Raw genomic sequence first — 24021 nt, forward strand, 5'->3', positions numbered from 1 at the left:
GGGAAGCGAGAACGCTACCTCACGACCACGAGATGCGGGCGTTCATCTGTTCATCGTTTTGCTTCCCTCCAGTGTCGTGTTAGCTCTGGTTGTTTGGTGAAAATTACTGTGGTGCGTGTGCATGTGTGTGTGTGTGTGTGTGTGTGTGTGTGTGTGTGTGTGGAATAATAGACAGAGCTAAGGGAAGGGATTGAGAAACAGATGTTTTTAGAGATTCGAGGATGTTTGAATACTATGTTTTATATGGCGAAGTGTCTTTGTGTAACTCAGTAACTGCTGTAAACATTCAGAATGAAGATTATTAGACCCGACGAACTGCAGGGGAAGATTACTGACTGGAAATGGAGGAAAAAAGACACCATGAACTTGTATCCGGACATTCATCGTTGCCACGTAGGCGGCCGTGACGAATGAGAGTTGCTCTGACCACGTGCCGCGTTGCAGGCTGTGTGACTGACGCAACGTACTGTAAGCATCAGAACGGTTGGATCTTCATGTCGGGAACAAACCGATATTTGTCTAGGGCCAAGGAGAAGGAAACGGTCGAGAGGCAGCACAGCTACAACAAAACAAGCACCAGAATGTTTCAAGCCCTGTTTGGGCCTCTGTGTGACCAACGGGGTTCTACAGGATAGCCAGATTCTACAGGATACTGAGACGTACTTTGGCTTACAACATGTTGGTTGACCACTTTCCTGTAACTTATGTAGGGTTCGTCCCAATATTCTGTAGAGCTTAGTCCACCAGATCTGGTGCACGCACAGACCACCGCCTGCCTGCGCGTTCGTCTATCTGGAAGGACCCATGATCACGCAAACGCCCAAACAAGGCTTGACATGTCGTGTGATGTAGTTGGTGTCTGTGATGATACTTGTTTTGGTATAGCCGTGCTGCCTCTCGACCGTTTCCTTCTCCTTGGCCCTAGACAAATATCGGTTTGTTCCCGACATGAAGATGCAACCGTTCTGATGCTTACAGTACGTTGCGTCAGTCACACAGCCTGCAACGCGGCACGTGGTCAGAGCAACTCTCATTCGTCACGGCCGCCTACGTGGCAACGATGAATGTCCGGATAAAAGTTCATGGTGTTTTGCCGTACACAGCCACATAGATGCCGGACCATTCTGCTGCTCACAGCACGCTGCGTCAATCACACAGCTTGCTACTCACAAGGAACAAGCGACACGTGGTCAGAGAACATTTCATTCATCAGCGCCCTCTACTGTAGCAATGGTGCATTTCCGGACACATGTCCATAGGTGCTCTTTCCATCAATTTCCTGTCAAGAATCCGACCCTCCAACTTGTTGGTTATATTAATGTATATTGCGAGCACCTCAGAGGTTTAAAAATTGACAGTACACACTCCACTCTTCCAGATCATCTAATACAATAAACCACTACGAAAACAAAACACAGAATAGAGGGGAACTAACTCAGATAAAAAGCAACGATCCAAAAAAAGGAAGTGTTGAATGACAATACAGCACTGTGCAATAATACAATGTTTGCGCTAAATGAATACTCAGATGCCTTCAGGTTCCCATAATAACTTGACATGTTTTTGAAGACTGTATTTTATTTCAAAATCAAACAGTGGTATGTAGATTACATATGCCGTCCGTGGAAGAAAGATGCGAAGTGAAGCCTCAGATAGTGTGATCCTTATGAATCGCGCCTGACTTAGGATCTGGCGCACGTAGCATCAAACTCTGCAACAGAAGAGATAAAAGATAAGTAAACATAAAACCAGGGAGGTGGTTGCATAATTCACGACAGTTGCAGTGTAGAGAGAGCTGGAGACATTACCATTTCTAGCGCCCACAGTGTCCACAGCCTTTACCATAACCGCCGCCGCGGCGACCGTAACCTCCGCCGCCCTTGCCCTTCTTCAAGGTTCTCTTCTGACGGCTGGCAACGCCGACATCTTCACCAGCTACCTCTGAAGCAGTAAGTAAACGAACAGTATGTAGTTTTCAGTATTGGTTTGATACAGTGTCAGTGAGCTGAAACAAGGTCATGCAGTAACTGATACTCCCTCAGAATTATTGAGAACCAGTTATGTCAAAAATACCAGTATTCCACTTCGTGTGCAAGATACGAGGGGTGTTCGAAAACTAAGTTACACATCATTATGGCAACCTAAGTGACTTTTATACACTCGTGGAAATGGAAAAAAGAACACATGGCACCGGTGTGTCAGACCCACCATACTTGCTCCGGACACTGCGAGAGGGCTGTACAAGCAATGATCACACGCACGGCACAGCGGACACACCAGGAACCGCGGTGTTGGCCGTCGAATGGCGCTAGCTGCGCAGCATTTGTGCACCGCCGCCGTCAGTGTCAGCCAGTTTGCCGTGGCATACGGAGCTCCATCGCAGTCTTTAACACTGGTAGCATGCCGCGACAGCGTGGACGTGAACCGTATGTGCAGTTGACGGACTTTGATCGAGGGCGTATAGTGGGCATGCGGGAGGCCGGGTGGACGTACCGCCGAATTGCTCAACACGTGGGGCGTGAGGTCTCCACAGTACATCGATGTTGTCGCCAGTGGTCGGCGGAAGGTGCACGTGCCCGTCGAAATGGGACCAGACTGCAGCGACGCACGGATCCTACGCAGTGCCGTAGGGGACCGCACCGCCACTTCCCAGCAAATTAGGGACACTGTTGCTCCTGGGGTATCGGCGAGGACCATTCGCAACCGTCTTCATGAAGCTGGGCTACGGTCCCGCACACCGTTAGGCCGTCTTCCGCTCACGCCCCAACATCGTGCAGCCCGCCTCCAGTGGTGTCGCAACAGGCGTGAATGGAGGGACGAATGGAGACGTGTCGTCTTCAGCGATGAGAGTCTCTTCTGCCTTGGTGCCAATGATGGTCGTATGCGTGTTTGGCGCCGTGCAGGTGAGCGCCACAATCAGGACTGCATACGACCGAGGCACACAGGGCCAACACCCGGCATCATGGTGTGGGGAGCCATCTCCTACACTGGCCGTACACCTCTGGTGATCGTCGAGGGGACACTGAATAGCGCACAGTACATCCAAACCGTCATCGAACCCATCGTTCTACCATTCCTAGACCGGCAAGGGAACTTGCTGTTCCAACAGGACAATGCACGTCCGCATGTATCCCGTGCCACCCAACGTGCTCTAGATGGAGTAAGTTAACTACCCTGGCCAGCAAGATCTCCGGTTCTGTCCCCCATTGAGCATGTTTGGGACTGGATGAAGCGTCGTCTCACGCGGTATGCACGTCCAGCACGAACGCTGGTCCAACTGAGGCGCCAGGTGGAAATGGCATGGCAAGCCGTTCCACAGGACTACGTCCAGCATCTCTACGATCGTCTCCATGGGAGAATAGCAGCCTGCATTGCTGCGAATGGTATTGTTAACTGTCAGATATGAACTATGGACCTTGCCGGTGGTGGGGAATCTTGAGTACATCAGTGATACAGGTAGCCGTACCGTAGGTGCAACTACAGCGGAAGGGCGTCTGTTGAGGGGCAAGACAAACGTGAGCTTCCTGAAGAGGGGCAGCAGCCACTTCACTAGTTCGGGAGCAACATTTTGGATTATTGACTGAACTGGCCTTGTAACATTAACCAAAACAGCAATACTATGTTGGTACTGCGAACGGTTGAAAGCAGGGGGAAACTACAGCCGAGGGCATGCAGCGTTACTGTATGGTTAAATGATGACAGCGTCCTCTTGGGTAAAATAATCCGGAGGTAAAATAGTCCGCCATTTGGATCTCCGGACGGGAACAACTCAGGAGGACGTCGTTATCAGGAGAAGCAAAACTGGCGTTCGACGGATCGGAGAGTGGAATGTCATACCCCTTAATCGGGCAGGATGATTAGAAAATTTAAAAACGGAAATGAATGAGTTAGATATACTGGGAATTAGTGTTCGGTGGCGCGAGGAACAGGACTTCAGGTCAGGTGAATACAGGGCTATAGATTCAAAATCAAATAGGGGTAATGCTTGAGTAGGTTTAACAATAAATAATAAAACAGGAAGACGTGTAAGCTACTGGGAACAGTAGTACAAGTTTATATGTCGACTAGCCCCGTAGATAAGGAAGAGATCGAGAAAATGTATGATGCAGTAAAAGAAATTATTCATATAGTTAAGGGAGACGAAAATTTAATAGTCATGTAATTCGGATGTAGAAAAAGGAAGAGATGAAAAAGCAGGAGCTGAATATGGAGTGGGGGGGGGGGGGAGGGGGAGGAATTAAAGAGGAAGCCGCCTGGTAGAATTTTGCGCAGAGCATAAACTAATCATAACTAACACTTGGTTTAGGAATCACGAAAGAAGGTTGCATGCGTGGAAGAGACCTGGAGACACTGGAAGGTATCAGATAGATTATAATGGTAAGACAGAGACTTAGGAACCAAGTTTTAAATTCTAAGACATTTCCAGGGGCATATGTGGACTCTGACCACAATTTATTGGTCATAAACTGTAGATTCAAACTGAAGAACTGCAAAAAGGAAGAAATTTAAGGAGATGAGATCTGGATAAACTGAAAGAACCAGAGGTTGTAGAGACATTCAGAGAGAGCATTAGGAAACGGTTGACAACAACAGGAGAAAGACATACACTAGAAGAAGTATGGATGGTTTTGAGAGATGACATAGTGATGGCAGCAGAGGATCAAGTAGGAAAAAAGACTAGGGATATTAGAAATCCTCGGGTAACAGAAGAGATGTTGGATTTAACTGATGAAAGGAGAAAATATAAAAATGAAGTAAATGAAGGAGGCGAAAAGGAATACAAACGTCTCAAAAAGGAGTATATAGAGCATCTATACAAGGGCGATGTACTTGAGGGCAAGTTTATGGAAATGGAAGAGGATGTAGATGAAGATGAAGTGGGAGATATGACATTTGCTAGATGAGTTTCACAGAGCACTGAAAGTCGAAACAAAGCCCTGGGAGTAGAGAACATTCCATTAGAACTACTGATAGCCTTGGGAGAGCCAGTCGTGACAAAACACTGCCATCTGGTGAGCAAGACGTATGAGACAGGCGAAATACCATCAGACTTAAAGAAGAATATAATAATTCCAATGCCAAAGAAAGCAGGTTTTGGAAGGTGTGAAAATTACCGAACTATCAGTTTAATAAGTCATGTTTGCTCTTAATTTCGGGAGATACGGAAAATTTTCTGGCTAAGGTAGGAATTGGCAAACACGAAGACAAGCAGTAGAAACTCTCGCCGTGTGCGGAAGGGAATTATGCAGCTGAAATGTAAGCTCAAGGTGGCTTGCCATTAAGGGTACCAAAACTGGGCGTAGAATATCGCTGAGTGTGCGCTGTAAGGCTGTCACAAATGACAACTAAAGTGGTCCTGCTATGAAATGAAACGCCTCCCCAGACCATAACTACTGGTCGTATAGTGGGTGAAGGTCAGCTTGATATTCCATCGCTGTCAGGGTCATCCTCAGGCGCGTCTTCGCTGGTCATCAAGGCTCAGTTCCAAGACGGACAAATCAAATGGTTCAAATGGCTCTCAGCACAATGCGACTTAACTTCTGAGGTCATCAGTCCCCAAAACGTAGATCTACTTAAACCTAACTAACCTAAGGACATCACACACACCCATGCCCGAGGAAGGATTCGAACCTGCGACCGTAGCGGTCGCACGGTTCCACACTGTAGCTCCTAGAACCGCTCGGGCACCCCGGCCGGCAGGGACTAATAGCTGAAGTCAGTCTAAGTGTCACCCAGCATACTGCTCGACACCCTTGACTGATGGTCTCGTGATCCATTTCAATTCACATCAGGACCAGTTTCGTTACCATCCGTGGCAACCTTACAGCCCAGTGGTACTTCGACGATATTCTACGTCCCGTTTTGTTTCCCTTAATGGCATGCAATCCTGGGCTTACATCTCAGCTGTATAATGCCCATCCAGTCCACGCATGGGGAGAGTTTCTGCTGCTTGTCTCCATACTTGCAGACCTCAGCTTGGCCTGCGGTGTCTCTGGATGTTTCCCCAGTTAGAACGTATGGAACACTGTGGGCCTGTCTCTTCAATCATCTAGGGATTCTGGCGATCTAAATCGCCAACTGGACAGGATTTTGTACGATATCCCTCAGGAGGACATACAACTACTTTGTCAATCAATGCTAAGACGAATACCTGCTTGCATAAGGGGCAGAGGAGGACCAAGGCGTTATTGACCAATTTATGGAAGCTCTTCCTCTTTAACAAATCATTGAATTTTTTTCTGAAACTGTAATCATTTGTTTCTCTTTACATGTACATTAGATAATTTTTTGTCCTAGAGTGTATCTTCGCCGGTTGATCGCACGGGAATTCGGAATTATTTAGCGAGTTTCTTCACTTCGATTTAAATATGGGCAACTGTATGATAATGTTCTTGTCAAAAACTAAGAACTCGATTGTATTCAGTTCGCATGAAAGTTATATTGGGTAAATTTAGAAAACGCTATTCGGACTCCAGGGTTTAACTCTTGTTGACAGCAAGAAAATGAGGTAAAATAGCTTTAAGTACGTATGGCACATATATACAATTTTTCCCTCGCTCAGTACGCAATGCAATAGGTCATAACAATAACTCAAAGGAACGTATGAAATTACTGCTAGAGGTTGTTTATGTTAAAAAGCTAATTAATGTTGTTTACAAAGGCAGACTGAACGTACCTCATGGTGAACTTGATAGAATAGAGCATTTAGTACGAACTATTTGTACTAGAACGATGTTACAGTTTCATCGATGATTCATATCACTTGCATCAACTTCGTAACAAAAATATGTGTGTTTATGTTTAATAAATGAGTTTGAAGTTAGTAAAATACTTTTTTCAGATTGCTGGAATCACTGTTTGGTTTAACCTTAGGTGTTTGTGTGTACTTCCATTCCATTAAATAACGGTTGAGCTGGACATCTCGTCTGGTAATATTCACAGTGATAGATGCGTATAATTCGCCGTGTTGGCCGGCCGCGGTGGCCGAGCGGTTCTAGGCGCTTCAGTCCTAAACCCCGCGGCTGCTGCTGTCGCAGGTTCTAATCCTGCCTCGGGCATGGATGTGTTTGATGTCCTTGCGTTAGTTGGGTTTAACTAGTTCTACGTTTAGGGGACTGATGACCTCAGATGTTACGTGCTTAGAGCCATTCGCCGTGTAAGGGCATATGAATTGGAATATAGATGCTCAGTATTACCTGCCGCGTTCTCCAGCGGGGACGGTCCCAACTCGCTGGTTAGTGGCGGCTCTTGCAGCTCGACGGAGCGGACAGCACGAGTTTCCTCACTTTCCTCCAGCTCCTGCTCCTCTTGTGGAACAGGAACGGCAACTGAAAACAAAGTACCATAATTTAGTTTCATTTACATTACTGTTATCGTGGTTAACGCATGAAAGGAAACATAGGAAATCAAAGAAATGTACTTAGCTATAGAATGAACTGTAATCGAGAGGTATCGATAGAGCAAAGGTTAGAGTAGATCCATGGGCGTGGCTCGCTTTCTCGTATATGGAGCATCGCTAGCAAAATAGACAAGTTCAGATTCGAATCACCATCTCAAGCACATAATTAGGCACTGAAGAATTTCCGAAAATTAAGGTCGTTTGGCATACACAGCAAACAGATTTACATAAATTAGCATCGTAGACCATTCCACATTCATAAAAAACGCATTCGTCAATGAAATATGTACCATTTAAAACTGAACAAATAAAAATTAATTGTGTGGGTACATACTCTTGTTTGTGTTTTGGGTGGGAACTGGAATCGGTACTTAATATTATATGTTATACTGTATGCTTTAACTATATATACAACTATATATGTATACTGTATACCATAAATAAAAGCGAAACTAGGCAGGGTATACGATAACAGAATGAAAATGCTTCTAGTATACATGAGTAAGAAAACGAGCTTCTTTGCTAAGTAACTGCCAATTTGTGGTTACGAGCAGACGCTGACGTCTTCGTTAAATACTGTTCTAAATAGTGCAAAGGAATTTGAATTGTAAACATTTTGACTGAGTCCCCATCTAATTTCACGTAAGGCCCATCTTTGGGAAATGTGGCAGCTGCATGATGAGGCGTCGCCACATTTTTCTACGGAACTCGCCAAGTGGAGTGGTCCTTGGCCTCCGAGGTCACCTGTCTTCAATTCTCTCAGTTTTTATGACTAGGCTCATCTCTCGAAGTGACGTGTATAGTACTTCTATTGATGCTGATCAAAAACTGGAGCAGTGAATTCTGCAGTCGTGTCAAGATTCACGAGGTGATCTGCTTGGGAGGAGGACCGAAAGAATTCCTAACTCGTTGTACAGACGAGTCCTCTGATAGGTACGAGTATACAAGAAATTGAAAATTGAAATATTCTGAGGTAGTAGTGTATTTCTTGTTAAGGTGAAATTTGAAGCCAATCGAAAAGTTTACATTTCAAATACTTTTTTTTTCTAACTAGGAGAATGTTTCGCACTGTAGTCAATAAGAACTCATAACAGCAATTGTCTTTCAAACGGCTGTCTACTGGAGAGCTTTTGCTTCTGTTAACGTGTAGCTGATTTACGGTATAGCCAACCAACGGACAATATCTTATCTAACCAAAAGAATACAGAACGTTGTTAGTAATTCAACCAACAAACGCTGAGGTGACAAAAGTCATGGAATAAGTCACGGGATACCTCCTAACATCGCCTTGATCTTTTTTTTTTTCGGCGTAGTGCAGCAACTCGACGTTCCATGCATTCTACAAGTCATTCGAAATCACCTGCATAAATACTGAGCCATGCTGCCTCTAAAGCCGTCCAAAAGTGCTAAAGTTTTGCTAGTGCATGACACGAACTGATCTCTCGATCTGTCCCCTTAATTGTTCGATGGAAGTTATGCAGGGCGATTTGTGTGGCGAGATCATTGGCTCAGATTATCCAGAATGTTTTTCAAACAACGTACAACATTTGTGGTCCTTTTATGTGACGCGTTGCCATCCATAAAAATTCCATCGCAGTTTGGGAACATGATGTCCATAAATGGCTGCAGATGATCTCCAAGTAGCCGAACGTATCTATATCCAGTCACTGATCGGTTCACGTGGACCAGAGAATCCAGTTCAAACCATGTAAACACAGCCCACACCATTATGGAGTAACCATCAGCTTGTACAGTGCCCTGTTAACAACTTGGGTCCACGACCCCTAGAGTCTGCGCCATAATAGAAACCTACTATCAGCTTTTACCAACTGAAATCGAGACTCATCTGATCAGGCCACGATTTACCAGTCTCTACGGTCCAACCGATATGGTTACGAGCCCAGAAGCCTACTAGAGGCGCAGCAAGCGATGTCGTGCTGTAAAGAAAGCCACTCACTTCGGTCGTCGTGTTAACTGATACGCTCGTCGTATACCATGCATTGATTTCTGCGGTTATTTCATGCAGTGTTGCTTGTCTGTTAGCACTGACAACTCTACTCTAAAACCGCTGCTCCCAGCCGTCAAGTGAAGGCCGTCGGCCACTGCGTTGTCCGTGGTGAGGGGTAATGTCTTAAATCTGATATCCTCAGTATGCTTTCGACACTGTGGATTTCGCTATACTGAATTCCCTAACCACTATCGAAATGGGATGATCCATGCACTTAGCTCCAACTACTACCCCGCGTTCAGAGTCTGTTAATTCACGTTGTGCAGGCACATCAAGTCAGAAATCTTTTTGCATGAATCACCTGGGTACAAATGACAGTGTCGCTAATGCGCTGCCTCTTTACACCTTGTGTATGCTGTACTGCATCCATATGTACGTATCGCTATCCCATGAATTTTGTCAGCTCAGTGAGCTACGGGGATATTATCACCGGAGGGAAATCAAGCATGTGGTTTCCCAACACTCAGTCTTAGGTCAGCTGTTGTGCCTTATAGATGTACACAATCTTACGTCTAATATATAACAAAAAGAATTAGTTATTTTTACATATGAAACTAGTATTGTTAAGAATTCAAGCATACACTCAGCAACAGAATAAGTGGCAAAAATTGTGGTTTCTTGCGAATGGTTTCTCTTTCGATTTATTAAGAGGCGTCATATACAGTTCTGCACATCTAGAGGTACTACACTAATAAAAAGTGTAATACAGGATGAGGAAATAAGTAGCGTGCAAGCTTCAAAATTTATAGGAGGCCATATCGACGAGAATTTAAACCGGAAAAGCACATTTTGGAACACCCAAAACAATTTAATTCAGCCACATATTCACTTAGAATAATTGCAGATCTTGGTGAAAGACAAATCTATAAGTTGACATCCCCTGCATCACATTTCGTTCAGTATTATCATACAGAATAATGTTCTGGGGTAACTCATCTCTAAGAACGGAAGCCTTCACTGTTCGAAAACGTGCTGTGAGACTAATATGCGGTGCCCATTCAGATCATCTTGCTGTCAGGGAGTTAGGCATTTCGACCACTGCTTCACAGTATATTTATTATCTCGCGAAGTTTGCTATAAATAATCCACTGCAGTTCAAAACCAATGATGATATACTTAATTACCTTACCAGCAAAAAATTACATTCCTTTCGTACCATGAAGGTTGTCTTTAGCACAAAACAGGGTCCACAATACTGCAACCCAAATTTCTGATAATGTACCCAATGATCTAAAATGTCTGACACAGCAAAGAAAAATTAGAAAATAAACTGAAAGAGTTTCTCCTTAGTGGTGGATATGTCTGTTTAAAAAAAACATGTAAATATCAACATTTAGGCATGTTTACAAATTAATTTTTGATGTGAATATCAAATGACAATGTGATTCTTACACACATTACGATTTATCGTACATATGATTCATGGAACGTGAAACTAACTTCCACTAGTACCAGTTTTCGCTATAAATTGCGATGTACTTTGTTTGGTGATTTTTTGCGTAAATGTTCAGCTATTCAAACAGATGTACATAGAATGAAAATGGAAGTACATACATACTAAAGGAAATTCCTGTCAGCCCACACTCTGCTGCAGAGTGAAAATCTCATTCTGGAAACATACGTATTATTTGTTCAACACAACTTTGTACAGTGGTGAAAGAGAGGGAAGTTACAGCTTAACGTGCAGCGCATCATTCCATATGTGATACAAATTACTCAATAAGCGATGCTAGGTGGCATTCACACTAGGAAAAAATGAACTTTGCGGGCTGTTAATACCCTTAAGCGCGACAAGCTCGAAGTTGTGTTTGACCGGTCATGTCATACAGTACGGCTTTAATGCTTTGATGTCATTTACAACTCCACTAATTGACTACATACTGACAAGAATTACAGCTATTGTCAAACCGCTTGTAATACAGCAGTAACTGCGAGGCACACGAATGTAAAAATACGTAAATGGATTTAGGGAATGTAACAGCTTACCAGATATGCCGATCAACAGGACGAGTAAGCCCAGTGAGAACAAGACACGTCCCAGTGCCCCCATCCTCATAATGATGCAGTACAACGACGATCTCCTGACGGCTGTTGTTGTCTAACTCTACGTGTGACGTCCTGCACAACGTTTATATACGCTCCGCCCGAGAAGGAACTTCCCCAGAGGCTGGGGCACCCCGTCGCAAGCAAAAAAAGTGACATGGGTGCTTGGCCACGCAGGTCGCTCTGTCCTGAGAGGTTTCCTACACCGACCATGACCGTGAGAACCAGAGGTCGCCAGTCGGTTGCTCCGCACGTGGACATCTGATGCTCTCGTAATCATTACGTGAGCTAACTTCTTCCTTCAGCTAGGATACTATATAATTTTCTTGTATCTGCCATCTGACTGTTTTGTCCGCGCTCGTTGCTGTTTCTTGGATGCGTCACTTAAAATGTTCCTCTCCTGCGACAGAGTAGATGCTGTAGGTCGTTTGTGAAAGTTTAAAGCCGGCCGCTGTGGCCGAGCGCTTCTAGACGCTTCAGTCCGCGCTGCTGCTACGGTCGCAGGTTCGAATCCTACCTCGGGCATGGATGAGTGTGATGTCGTTAGGTTGGTTAGGTTTAAGTAGTTCTAAGCCTAGGGGACTGATGACCTCAGATGTTAAGTCCCATGGTGCTCAGAGTCATTTAAAAGATTTTTTGAAAGTTTAAAGGTTTATTGGGACTGACACTGGAATTTGCACGTCTTTTTAGGACAGTGCACTTGCGAATAAGTCATGCTGTGGGACCTACCATCACCAAGAGAAAAGGAATTTAAACCTGTATTACATCCCTCGGGCTGTAGTGCTCTATTCTCTCGCGGTATTAGTTCCACAGAAGTAATCAGATGCATATATTCTTAAGAGGAGAGGAGTTGCGGCCAAAATATCCTACACTTTGTTACGTCAAACAATAATGAAATATTTTTCAGTTGCCGTTTCACACTTAATTAACTACTTATATTCAATTTTTTCGTGTCGCTAGTGACGTTGCATCTTATCCAAAGAAAACCGATGTAAATTTTTATTCTTATTAATTTTTTTTTGAAGGGATGGGCGTTACTGAGTGACATAAATGCTCTGGGATCAAAATCTAACAGACGTAATCTATTTCAGTTTCTTTCTTACTTTTATGACTATAAAGCTACACAGAAACGGCGGAAGTAACTAATTAAATCTTTAGAAATTGTTTCAGTGCCGAAATCGGCACAGCTATCGCACGTACGCCCAAATGACAGATATGGAGATAAGTGTTCACGGATATCGATACGACTACAACAACGGAATCTGGCGAAATATCTGTATAATTCTGTATCGCTCATTCTAAGGTCTTGATTTTCATCTAGCATATCTACATCATAGATTAATGCACCAAAACATGCATTCTACCCGATTGGGAAAAGAGATCGGTTGAGTGCAGAACAAATAATTATTGTCGAACTACACTATCTGATCGAAAGTAACCAGCCAGCTATATTTAGTGCGGAATTGATTACTAGACATCATGAGAAGTAGACTTTCCAGTACAAAAGGAGGCGAGGAGCATTGTCAGTAGAGAAGCAGTAATAGTGAAAAGGATCGTCAGGGGTCCTCAGTGACTTCCAACGTGGACTAGTCGCTGGATGTCACCTGAGTAACAAAGCCATTAAGGACATTTCTACCCTACTAAGACAACCCATGTCGACAGATGTTGATGTAATTCTGAAGCTCAAAAAGGCAAAGTAACAACCACATCTAAATCAAGACCACACAGGCCACATGTACTGACCGTAGGGACCATTGAGCATCAGCAGAAAGGATCAATCGTGGGTTCCTAACTGCTACCCGTAGTCCAGCTGGTGCAGTGATTGTGCATAGGCAACTAAAAAAGAACTGGGGGATGGGGGGAAGGGTACAGTGGTCGAGTATCTCCCGATGAAGAACAAATTCCTGTGGTTATTACTAAGTGAGACTCGAGGCAGCAGATGACTGCACAAGTGATTTGAATGAATCTCGGTATACTCAATGGCAATCAGATGGAAGGATTTGTGTTTGGCGAATATAAATCGAACGTTCCCTGCCATCATGTTTAGTGCCAACAGTGAAGTACGACGGAGGTGGGGTTAGGTTCAAAAATGGTTCAAATGGCTCTGAGCACTATGGGACTTAACATCTTAGGTCATCAGTCCCCTAGACTTAGAACTACTTAAACCTAAGGATCACACACATCCATGCCCGAGACAGGATTCGAACCTGCGACCGTAGCAGTAGCGCGGTTCCGGACTGAAGCGCCTAGAACCGCTCGGCCACAGCGGCCGGCGAGTTGGGGTTAGGTTAAGGGGTGTTCTATGGTTAGGATGCAAATAAGAAAACGCTAAATGTGAAAGCACATTGTGTAAGTAGGCTGTTTAGGTTTTTGTATTGGCAACGCCACGTAGCGCTCTGTATGAAAATCACTGGCTGTGCTGTGTGCAGTCTGTGGCTGGTTGGCATTGTTGAGATACTCTAGCTTGTAGTGGGCAGCTGGCTGTTAACAGAGCGTAGCGTCGCGCAGTTGGAGGTGAGCCACCAGCAGTGGTGGATGTAGGGAGAGAAATGGCGGAGCTTAGAGAGCTGATAATGTGGACGTGTGTCCATCAGAGACAGTAAATTTCTAAGACTGTATGCCATGAACTACTATGTATATTATGACTTTTGAACACTTTTAAGGTAAATACATTGTTTGTTCTCAATCAAAATCTTTCATTTGCTAACTATGCGTATCGTTAGTTAGTGCCTTCAGTAGTTTGAATCTTTTATTTAGCTGGCAGTAGTGGCGCTCGCTGTATTGCAGTAGTTCGAGTAACGATGATTTTTGTGAGGTAGGTGATTTTTGAAAGGTATAGGTTAATCTTAGTCAGGGCCATTCTTTTGTAGGGATTACTATAAGTCAGATTGCGTTGCGCTAAAAATATTGTGTGTCACTTTAGTGAATGTCTGAGTACGTTCAGTTGTGCTCAGCTGTTTGAAAATCAAGTAACATAAGATGTTTATCAGCACAGTAATTCATTATTTTTTTAAGGGGACGTTACAATTGACGCATATTATTCTGTACAGTAGAGGAACATAAATACATAGGCTTCTGTGGCTTCTGTCATTATAATTTAAGTTATTCTGGGCGTTGCACAAACAGTAAAACCAACGTTTCGAGCTTAGTACACCGGCCTTCCTTAGGGCAAGTTTAGTTTGGTGGAGGAAAGGTGCATCTGTTTATTGCAGACGATCGGTGTCAATACATCTTGTTTGTGAAACTTCATTGGCCCTAGAATATAATAGGCTAGTCATGACGAAAGGGAGAGGGTAGGAAAGTAGTTGTTGGCGGGTGAGCTAGCCGGTTTCTTAGTGATTGGCAAATCAGTGCTTGTTTTCTGGTGTTGCGGCAGTTACAGTCCCTCTATAACTGTCTGTCGCCTGCGTGGCCGGTGAGGCTTCTGCCCCGCGAGCGCTCGCGGCCACTTGCACAGGGACAGCCGGCAGCCAGGACGCCGGAAGCTTGTAGCCGTCCTCTCTACTGATGTTGTCAGGCTCCTTAATAATCTCATTAGCTTCTCTGAGCTCTCATTGGCGCGTCCACGACTCTTCCGCCAACATATGAGCTTCCTGGAGCAAGAGAGCCTGTCGACACTCAAAGTGGTGTTCCGCTATGGTAGATTTACTGTGCTGTCGTAATCGCACATAGCGTTCATGTTCTGCTACTCGTGTGCGCTAACTGGTCTCCCTGTCTCCCCTATGTTGGCAGCTCCAGACCCAAGCGTAGTTAATATACTCCTACAGTATTTGCTTTGTTGACACATCCTTGGTTGTACATACCAAGTCGTGGATCCTGTGGCTGCTGCGAGAAATCGGTTTGAATTCTCGTCGGCGGAGGACGCTGCTTAGCCGCTAACAGTTCACTGACACCCGTCTCTTATGCTAAGTGCACTAGCTTAAGTTCCTCTTCCCTGTCTTCCTTTCTTGTTTTATTTCGGATAGCCTTGGTGACGTTACTTGAAATGCTATTGTCATAACCACTGCCACGAAATGTGTGAAGTAGGTTCCTTAGTTCTTCTTTGATGTCGATAATGTCACTTATTGGATAGGCGCGGGCAGTCACCCTGTTCACATCTGAATACTTCCGAGGGGGGCGCTGGTGGTTCCCGGCGTGCAGATACTGATTTATGTGGTTGGCTTGCGGTATACTTTGTATCCAAGTGTACCATCCGTTGTTCTGTATATCTCCACGTCCAGAAATGGTAACGATGCATTATTTTCGGTTTCTAGTATCGCAGTCTCTGGATATTTATGCACTACTGAGTGTAGACTTTCTGCGAGTGATGTTTCTATGACCTTCTTTGTAGAAGATGGTGGTTGGGACTTCGGTTGATCAATTTAAAGTAAACAACAGTACACTTTCAGCGGTAGATTTTGAACTCTTTATTACGTTCGTGGTTTCGATGTTATGTTACGTCACCATCATGCCCCATGACAAAAGTAGATCGGATAACATCTCCTTGCGAGTAGTCATTTTAGAAGCCGTAATAAGATAATCGGTTGTCAGAAGATTTCTGGTACAAATGACGTGATCACCTCGTCTATCAACCTTGCATATACGGACATCGATAAATGTATGAAATGATTACGTCGTGTATACCAAACATCTGCGGACACCGCTATCTTACTATGGCTTCTACACTCCTGGAAATGGAAAAAAGAACACATTGATACCGGTGTGTCAGACCCACCATACTTGCTCCGGACACTGCGAGAGGGCTGTACAAGCAATGATCACACGCACGGCACAGCGGACACACCAGGAACAGCGGTGTTGGCCGTCGAATGGCCCTAGCTGCGCAGCATTTGTGCACCGCCGCCGTCAGTGTGAGCCAGTTTGCCGTGGCATACGGAGCTCCATCGCAGTCTTTAACACTGGTAGCATACCGCGACAGCGTGGACGTGAACCGTATGTGCAGTTGACGGACTCTGGGCGAGGGCGTATAGTGGGCATGCGGGAGGCCGGGTGGACGTACCGTCGAATTGCTCAACACGTGGGGCGTGAGGTCTCCACAGTACATCGATGTTGTCGCCAGTGGTCGGCGGAAGGTGCACGTGCCCGTCGACCTGGGACCGGACCGCAGCGACGCACGGATGTACGCCAAGACCGTAGGATCCTACGCAGTGCCGTAGGGGACCGCACCGCCACTTCCCAGCAAATTAGGGACACTGTTGCTCCTGGGGTATCGGCGAGGACCATTCGCAACCGTCTCCACGAAGCTGGGCTACGGTCCCGCACACCGTTAGGCCGTCTTCCGCTCACGCCCCAACATCGTGCAGCCCGCCTCCAGTGGTGTCGCGACAGGCGTGAATGGAGGGACGAATGGAGACGTGTCGTCTTCAGCGATGAGAGTCGCTTCTGCCTTGGTGCCAATGATGGTCGTATGCGTGTTTGGCGCCGTGTAGGTGAGCGCCACAATCAGGACTGCATACGACCGAGGCACACAGGGCCAACACCCGGCATCATGGTGTGGGGAGCGATCTCCTACATTGGCCGTACACCTCTGGTGATCGTCGAGGGGACACTGAATAGTGCACGGTACATCCAAACCGTCATCGAACTCATCATTCTACCATTCCTAGACCGGCAAGGGAACTTGCTGTTCCAACAGGACAATGCACGTCCGCATGTATCCCGTGCCACCCAACGTGCTCTAGAAGGTGTAAGTCAACTACCCTGGCCAGCAAGATCTCCGGATCTGTTCCCCATTGAGCATGTTTGGGATTGGATGAAGCGTCGTCTCACGCGGTCTGCACGTCCAGCACGAACGCTGGTCCACCTGAGGCGCCAGGTGGAAATGGCATGGCAAACCGTTCCACAGGACTACATCCAGCATCTCTACGATCGTCTCCATGGGAGAATAGCAGCCTGCATTGTTGCGAAAGTTGGATATACACTGTAGTAGTGCCGAAATTGCGCATGCTCTGTTGCCTGTGTCTATGTGCCTGTGGTTCTGTCAGTGTGATCATGTGATGTATCTGACTCCAGGAATGTGTCAATAAAGTTTCCCCTTCCTGGGACAATAAATTCACGGTGTTCTTATTTCAATTTCCAGGAGTGTACAATGAGTACTCGGAAGTGTATGTAATCCGATCTGCATTTGTCAAGGGGCCTGAGGACAATGTAGTGTAACAATATAACTGATAACTTAACAAAGCGTTAAAAATTTACGGCCTTGGGTGTGCTTCTATTTAATTTCTTCGAATACTTGTAGAACTGTCCCGGAGGAATCGGACGACCGGTGAAACATCGGATAATTAACCTGAGTTCACCTAAGGCCGTTACTCGCGTCCAGACAACTTCACAGAAGACTCAATTTCGAGCTCAATGGACAATATTTGGTCGACTTCAATTAGCTGCCCCCTCCTATGGCGTCTAATCTGTCTCTTCGATATAGTTCCATGCCTCGCTAAATATTTCAGAGCTTTCTACGTCAGGTTTCAGCTAGCTCTCAGCTACGAGAGTAATTTGAAAGTGAAAACTTTCATGGATGGTAGTAAATTCAGAAACTTTGTTAGGAACGTTTCAACAATGTACTGTTAAAATTTTGACAGCCGAAGTGTCCTTACTCTGTAAGGGATCTTATTTCGCTGTCTACGTATAGACTGACGATCTTTCGTAAGAGTAATTAAAACTGCCGCCTAGCCTAAAAAACCAAGTGTATTCCATAAGTACTATAGCACCTGAGTTGCCGCTTCCTTTGTGTAGTTCACCGCTGCTCTATCAAGGGGAATCCTACAATTCTCCACCTTATAAAGCAGGTCCAAAAATCTGCAGCCGAGACTGTCACAGGATCGACGGAGCCTTTGGTTGAGACACTCCACTCGGCTCCAAATCAAAGGACTCCAGTCAACTGTGGGAACAATGCAGCAAATTATGAACCCTGCTTCCACCCTGAGACAAAACCAGAAGCCTTTACCACTGCCACAACTCGTCCCTACAAACTGTGGGTGGCCTTAGAACCCAAGCGACAGACGCCGTTAGTGCTCACGTGCGCCACAACTTCCAGACGACTGCATACTGCACGCTATATAGCCGCAGAAGGGCGTCCACCACATTTCGGAGGAGGCCTCCCGGCAGGCATATCGAGAGCACGTTGGATTTCTTTCCAACTCTGAGCACTATTTCCTTAAAGAGGTCCATAACGCGCCTAACGTTAGAGTTTTCGATAACAGGTATACCACTCCCCTCGTGTACCTGTTCAGAACCTGTTGAAGGAGCGGCCACCTGATCATTCACAGAGTGAACGAGCGAGGCCAGACGCTTCGCCTCCACAATGATTCCCCACGAACAACGCTAACGCGTTACCACCCACCACCCCAATGCGGCTACTGCGGATCCCTCGCGTTGGGTAAGCTTGATGCCTCAGCGCCAGAGCTCGTGGGCGAAACAAACATCTTAGGTCTGTCATGCGACGCGCCTTATTCTTAGCCGTCCCTACACTCCGAGAGAGCAGACAGACGGCGGCTGAACGCGCCCAAAAACGCCTCAAGCTTTTCACGAACTGCGGTCTGGTCGTCCTGCATCTCCACACCGCATGCACACGCCCTATGCATCCACGTCCTATGGATACTGAAACTACTAACTTAAGAATTAAACACAGAAGCCCACAGAGATAGCTGTGTAGTCTGGTACTATCCTCATTTGTCGCTAACGGAGGCTGACGCCATAGCGAGCTGCGTAACTGGCCATTCAAAAGAAATGACAACTGCGATACAGACTACTCTTCACAGTTCCTAAAAGGAGGCACTAAACCTCTTAAGTACTGAGATAAACAAAGAAATAATGAATCCGCGGGGAGTGGCCGCGAGGTTTGAGGCGTCCTGTCACGGACTACGCAGCCCCTTCCGCTGGAGGTTCCCTCGGGCATGGGTGTGTGTGTTGTTCTTAGCATAAGTTAACTTAAGTTAGTTTAAGTAGTGTATAAGTCTAGGGACCGATGGCCTTAGCAGTTTGGTGCCTTAGGAATTCACACACATTTGAACATTTTGATTAAAGAATGAAACTATGAACGCCCACAGTAAAAGCTAAATATGTAACTTGAACACTGTACAGTTTAGTACAGTCACCTAACCGGGGAAAAAAAGCCATGAGCATCCGAAATATCAGTCGAAATTTGTGACTAGATTTAGGGCTTCCTAACAGAGATCAACATGTTGTTCTTAAGATGACGAAATAGGACGTAGCACTACGGGAGTACCCGAGAAAACTGTCATAGAGTTGTTACTATTCACGACGTACATAAATGATCTGCAGACACATCGGAAGTTCCATGTGGCTTTCACGGATGTTGCTGTTACGCACATATAGAAATGGGAATATTAGAGAATTGTAACGAAATGCAGGAGAGACCTTTAGAGGATTAGTGCTTGGTGTAAGGACCGGCAGTTGAACCTCGACATAAATAAATTTAATTTGCTGGTAATAAGTAAAATATTTTTACAGTGCAGTGATGGAATTTCTTAGTAATAAACGTAAATTCTATCCAATTGTCCACCACAGAGATACTCCACAGCCCTATATCAGAAACCCACCAAGTAATAAACAATAAAGCAGTTACGCTTCTATTTCATCAGCGGTCACTGGTAAACATACAGACTTCCGAATGTTCTGTTGTGGCTCGATACTATCAGCATTCATCACGTGGAATCATACCTCCTGAATGGCTCTTTGTTATTATTTTTGTTGCAATAATCTAGAGAAAACCTAAAATTTGTCAAGGTAATGCAATTACCGTGCTATGTGGACAGATTATTATTTTTTTTGTATGTGATTTGTTTTAGCCATCTAAGAAGAAAATTATTTAAATCGACAGCCTCAACTATGGTTCTCAAGAAACTTTCCTCATAGCCAATTGACGTTATATGGTATGATGCTTCATAAACAGACATTATTATCTGGTAGATTATAGATATAGATTCGAAGTAATACAGTGAAGAGGTTAACAAATAGTGCGTGAACACAAAGGCTTAATTAATGAAATCGTCGGAATTTAAGAAACAAAGGAGTTACAGATACTGTCCGCGAGCCGACATTGACTGAAATCAATGGGGAAAATTGAAAATTTGTACCAGACCGCGATTCGAACTCTGGTCTCCTTCTTACTAGGCAGACTCTCTGACCACATTCTTTAATGTTATCATCCAACGGGATTTTCCTTTCATCATTCTATTCGTTGCATTTGCTTGTATGAATGTCACGTGACACCCCTTCAATTTCATCGTTGATCCGTTCCACTCAGTTTTTATCCACACGCTACAATGTTGTGCTCCTTGCCTACTGTTAACATTATTTCGCCCATTACCAAAAGAGTTACAGCCTGGTGCGCAGCTGCACTGAAGAGGTCATTGGCCGTCTCGCCTTTATATGTGGTGTCTGTTCTTTCGGACATGTCAGAAAGGACAGGTAGCAGAAATAACAAATATCATGGGAATCTGTTACATTGCTTCTTAAAAATAAGTTCGGATAAGTGCGAGTGGAACGCACGCACCAAGGTTTCCGTACATACTTAGTTCGCAGATACTTCATCCATCCCGGGACTCGAGAATTTCGACGATGTTTGACCCTCATCCCCGTTGGCCGGGATGGCCGAGCGGTTCTAGGCGCTACAGTCTGGAACCTTGCGGCCGCTACGGTGGATGTGTGTGATGTCCTTAGGTTAGTCAGCTTTAAGTAGTTCTAAGTTCTAGGGAACTGATGATCTCAGAAGTTAATTTCCATAGTGCTTAGAGCCAGAGCCACATCTGGGCAAACATCGATATCGATACTGCCAAGGCATAGAGATACGTGACATAAATGGCCGTATCTTTTGATTGCATTGATTTATAAGCTTAATTTTTTCACACTGCCAAACGATCGTAGACTTTTGTATGTGAAATAAATTTCAACTTGTTACGTCTGCCCGTTCCTGATAAAAAAGATTTCAACAGAAGGAAGATAGCTGGATATAATAACAAATTAACCTTTTTCGGACATTCTCTTTTACTTGTTCTATAAAGCCTTGCTTCTTGTCAAATTTCATGATTCTGAGTCAGCGGAAACTACCTTACAGCTTTTGATGAGTGAGTTTGCGAGTATCAAAATATCTTACATAAAATAGTCGTATCTTTTGTATGCATTGACTTAGTACCTTAAATGTTTTACACTGCAGAGAGAACATAGACCTTAGTGTGTGACATAAATTTCAATTTGATACGTCTACCCATTCATGAGGGTTCTTAACAATTGTACAGACTAACAGACGTATGGACAACAATGTTATCCAAGCAGGGGTCCGTTTTTACCGGCTGAGGTACGAAATCCTTAAAAGGTACTCCTGTCATCAACCTGAAGTTTTGTTTGAACATAACAATACTTTAATAGCCACGGTTCTATTGGAAATTGTATCCCGTTACCTTCCTCCGAGCTTACTCGGCCAGTGATAAAGGAGCCGACAATTTAACATAAACTGCGAATCAGAAGTGATATTCCGTTGCCATCCTTCGAACTGACTAATCCAGCAAGTTGTAGGGGGGACTGGCAGTTTAAGCTGAACTGCAAACCACGATTCATCTAGGCATTTTTCACATTGACAAAAAAGTGAAAAGACAGTAAATTGACCAAGTATCGTGCTTGATACTGAATACTTAGTTTGACAGCATTGAGCGACCGAGCCACAAATAATTTATACTACTCTTACAGTCAACAAAAGATACAGTTCTCTTAAAGCTACTAAAATACGGAGTAATCTTCACGTTTTATTCTTACCACCCGACCTCATCAACATTTCTTAGCTGTCTAAGTTACGATTACAGAATATACATTTTATCCTGGGGCTTTAGGAAGGCAACTACACTACAGATAAAACAGAAAAACTTGTAGCTCCGAGTGAAGAGAGAAGATGTCGGCACCACTGTCTCAGCAAATTAGCCACGTAGTGAGAAAAACCATTGCGTGACCAAGGAGGTAAGCCGCAAGTAATGGCTTCCGTTGTGCAGAGCAAGTAAAAACGGGTGTATCAGGGCAATGCCCCTGGTGAGCAAATGCAAGGTTACTTCAAACCATTGGTGCGGAAGCTAGAAGTCTGTTCGCTCTTTCTGTTGACTTAGCTGGCACTGCTCCTCATACGACAGATAAATTACAGTAAGCGATGTGGTCTCATTAGTTAATAAACTGAATTATTGCCGTGTAAGAAACAGCTTCATATGCACGCTGTTCATCCTAAATGATTTCAAACTAATTCCAGAATTAGCCTACTTACATAGCAACCATGCTCCCCACAAAAAATTGTACACATTATTTTGGGCAGTGCCCAACACTGATTTGACAAAATTTTTCATAATTACAATAACAGAGATATCAAATGCACACACTTATTGATACACTGTTGGTCATAAGTAAAAATTGTCCACTGTCCACAGAGACAGTCCTGATCATTCATTGCAGTAGTAATTACATTGCAGCTTTTTTTTTCGAAGTCTGAGCAGTAAAAGAAAATGCACACAGAAGTAGTGGATTTCCATTAAAGTCTCCTACTAGTATAGATAGGGGAAATGAGGTGAAGTAATGTATGAACTGGACCTGCAGCGCCGTCCCTGGGGGGTTATACATGCATGCTATTTTGAGAGTTCGTCTGTTGCTGTCTTTTATTTCGACCGCGTTGACTTCTGTGTTGTCAAAGGGAGCGGGGAGGGTGATCTCTTCCGCCGCAATTGTGTTGCTGACGTAGATAGCCACCCCTCCTCTGCCATCCTGCCTGTCTTTCCTGTACGTATTGTATTTGGGGAGGTCGCATTTGCCTCCGTCTTTGAGTCATGTTTCGGCGAAAGCAGCGACGTGTATTTTTTTTTTTTTTTTTCTTGTGAACCATCTGCATCAGTATGGGGCGCTTGGTTTTTATTCCTTTCGTGTTTGCTAAAAGGAGGTTCAGGTAATTTGTTTCTCTGGCTTCGTCCATGAGGGGGGGTCGGCGATGGTTCTGCCGGTTGTCCATTTTTGGTTTGTTGGTAGTGTGGTCGTACAGGGGAGTCCTGTTTCCTCGCTTGGTTGGCACCTTGTTTCTTTCCGCCATATTGGCTTCCACTTCACCTGAAGGTATCCACGCTCCAACAGCCCTATATACACGTGCGTGGGTGACAGGCGTTCCCACGGGCCCTGGCACGGATCTGTCGTACGACACTGGGTGTGTAAGGGCACGACACTTTGCTGTCTACCAGTTGGGGTAGCTGACAAAAGTTTGCTTCTTTTGAGCAGTACCGTAAGCGACACTGTCACGACAGTACTTCCTCTTTTTTCCCAGCACTGCAAGAGGTAATGCTGGTGGTGAGACTCTGCAGGCGATGATCTCGGAGCCGTGAGGTCTTCCTTCACCGCTGGCTGGCCTGTGCGGCTGCTTTCGCGCCTTTGGAGTGGTCTGAACATCTCGATGGCTGCCACTGACTCTGCTCCAGACTACCGCTCTGCTCGGCTGCTCCGCTCGGAGACTTTAGTGCCAGACACCATAGACTTGGCGACAGAGTAGACAACGGAAACGGGCGCAGGCTTTTGGTCTCCTGACCACAGACCCGAT

General features: G+C 45.0%; 1 protein-coding gene across 1 annotated transcript; it reads right to left on the reverse strand.

Annotated features, from left to right (window-relative positions):
* Nucleotides 1-1531: 1531 nt before the first annotated feature.
* On the reverse strand, nt 1532-11514 carry LOC126280622 (uncharacterized). Its single transcript, XM_049979780.1, has 4 exons — nt 11394-11514; nt 7197-7328; nt 1809-1941; nt 1532-1711 (listed from the first exon to the last, which is right to left on the reverse strand). Exons 1-3 carry the CDS (start codon nt 11461-11463, stop codon nt 1814-1816), a joined length of 330 nt encoding a protein of 109 aa, XP_049835737.1. The 5' UTR covers nt 11464-11514; the 3' UTR covers nt 1532-1711; nt 1809-1813.
* Nucleotides 11515-24021: the final 12507 nt, after the last annotated feature.

The sequence above is a fragment of the Schistocerca gregaria genome, chromosome 1 (genome assembly GCF_023897955.1).
Source record: "Schistocerca gregaria isolate iqSchGreg1 chromosome 1, iqSchGreg1.2, whole genome shotgun sequence".
Taxonomy (NCBI): Eukaryota; Metazoa; Arthropoda; class Insecta; order Orthoptera; family Acrididae; genus Schistocerca; species Schistocerca gregaria.

What these genes read in the sequence shown, in the direction of transcription:
- LOC126280622 (XM_049979780.1), bottom strand. Translation starts at nt 11,463, where the DNA reads ATGAGGATGGGGGCACTGGGACGTGTCTTGTTCTCACTGGGCTTACTC. An exon ending in CCTGTTGATCGGCATATCTG is followed by an intron (nt 7,329 to 11,393) that starts GTAAGCTGTTAC and finishes CTTTGTTTTCAG; the next exon opens with TTGCCGTTCCTGTTCCACAA. An exon ending in CCCGCTGGAGAACGCGGCAG is followed by an intron (nt 1,942 to 7,196) that starts GTAATACTGAGC and finishes TTACTGCTTCAG; the next exon opens with AGGTAGCTGGTGAAGATGTC.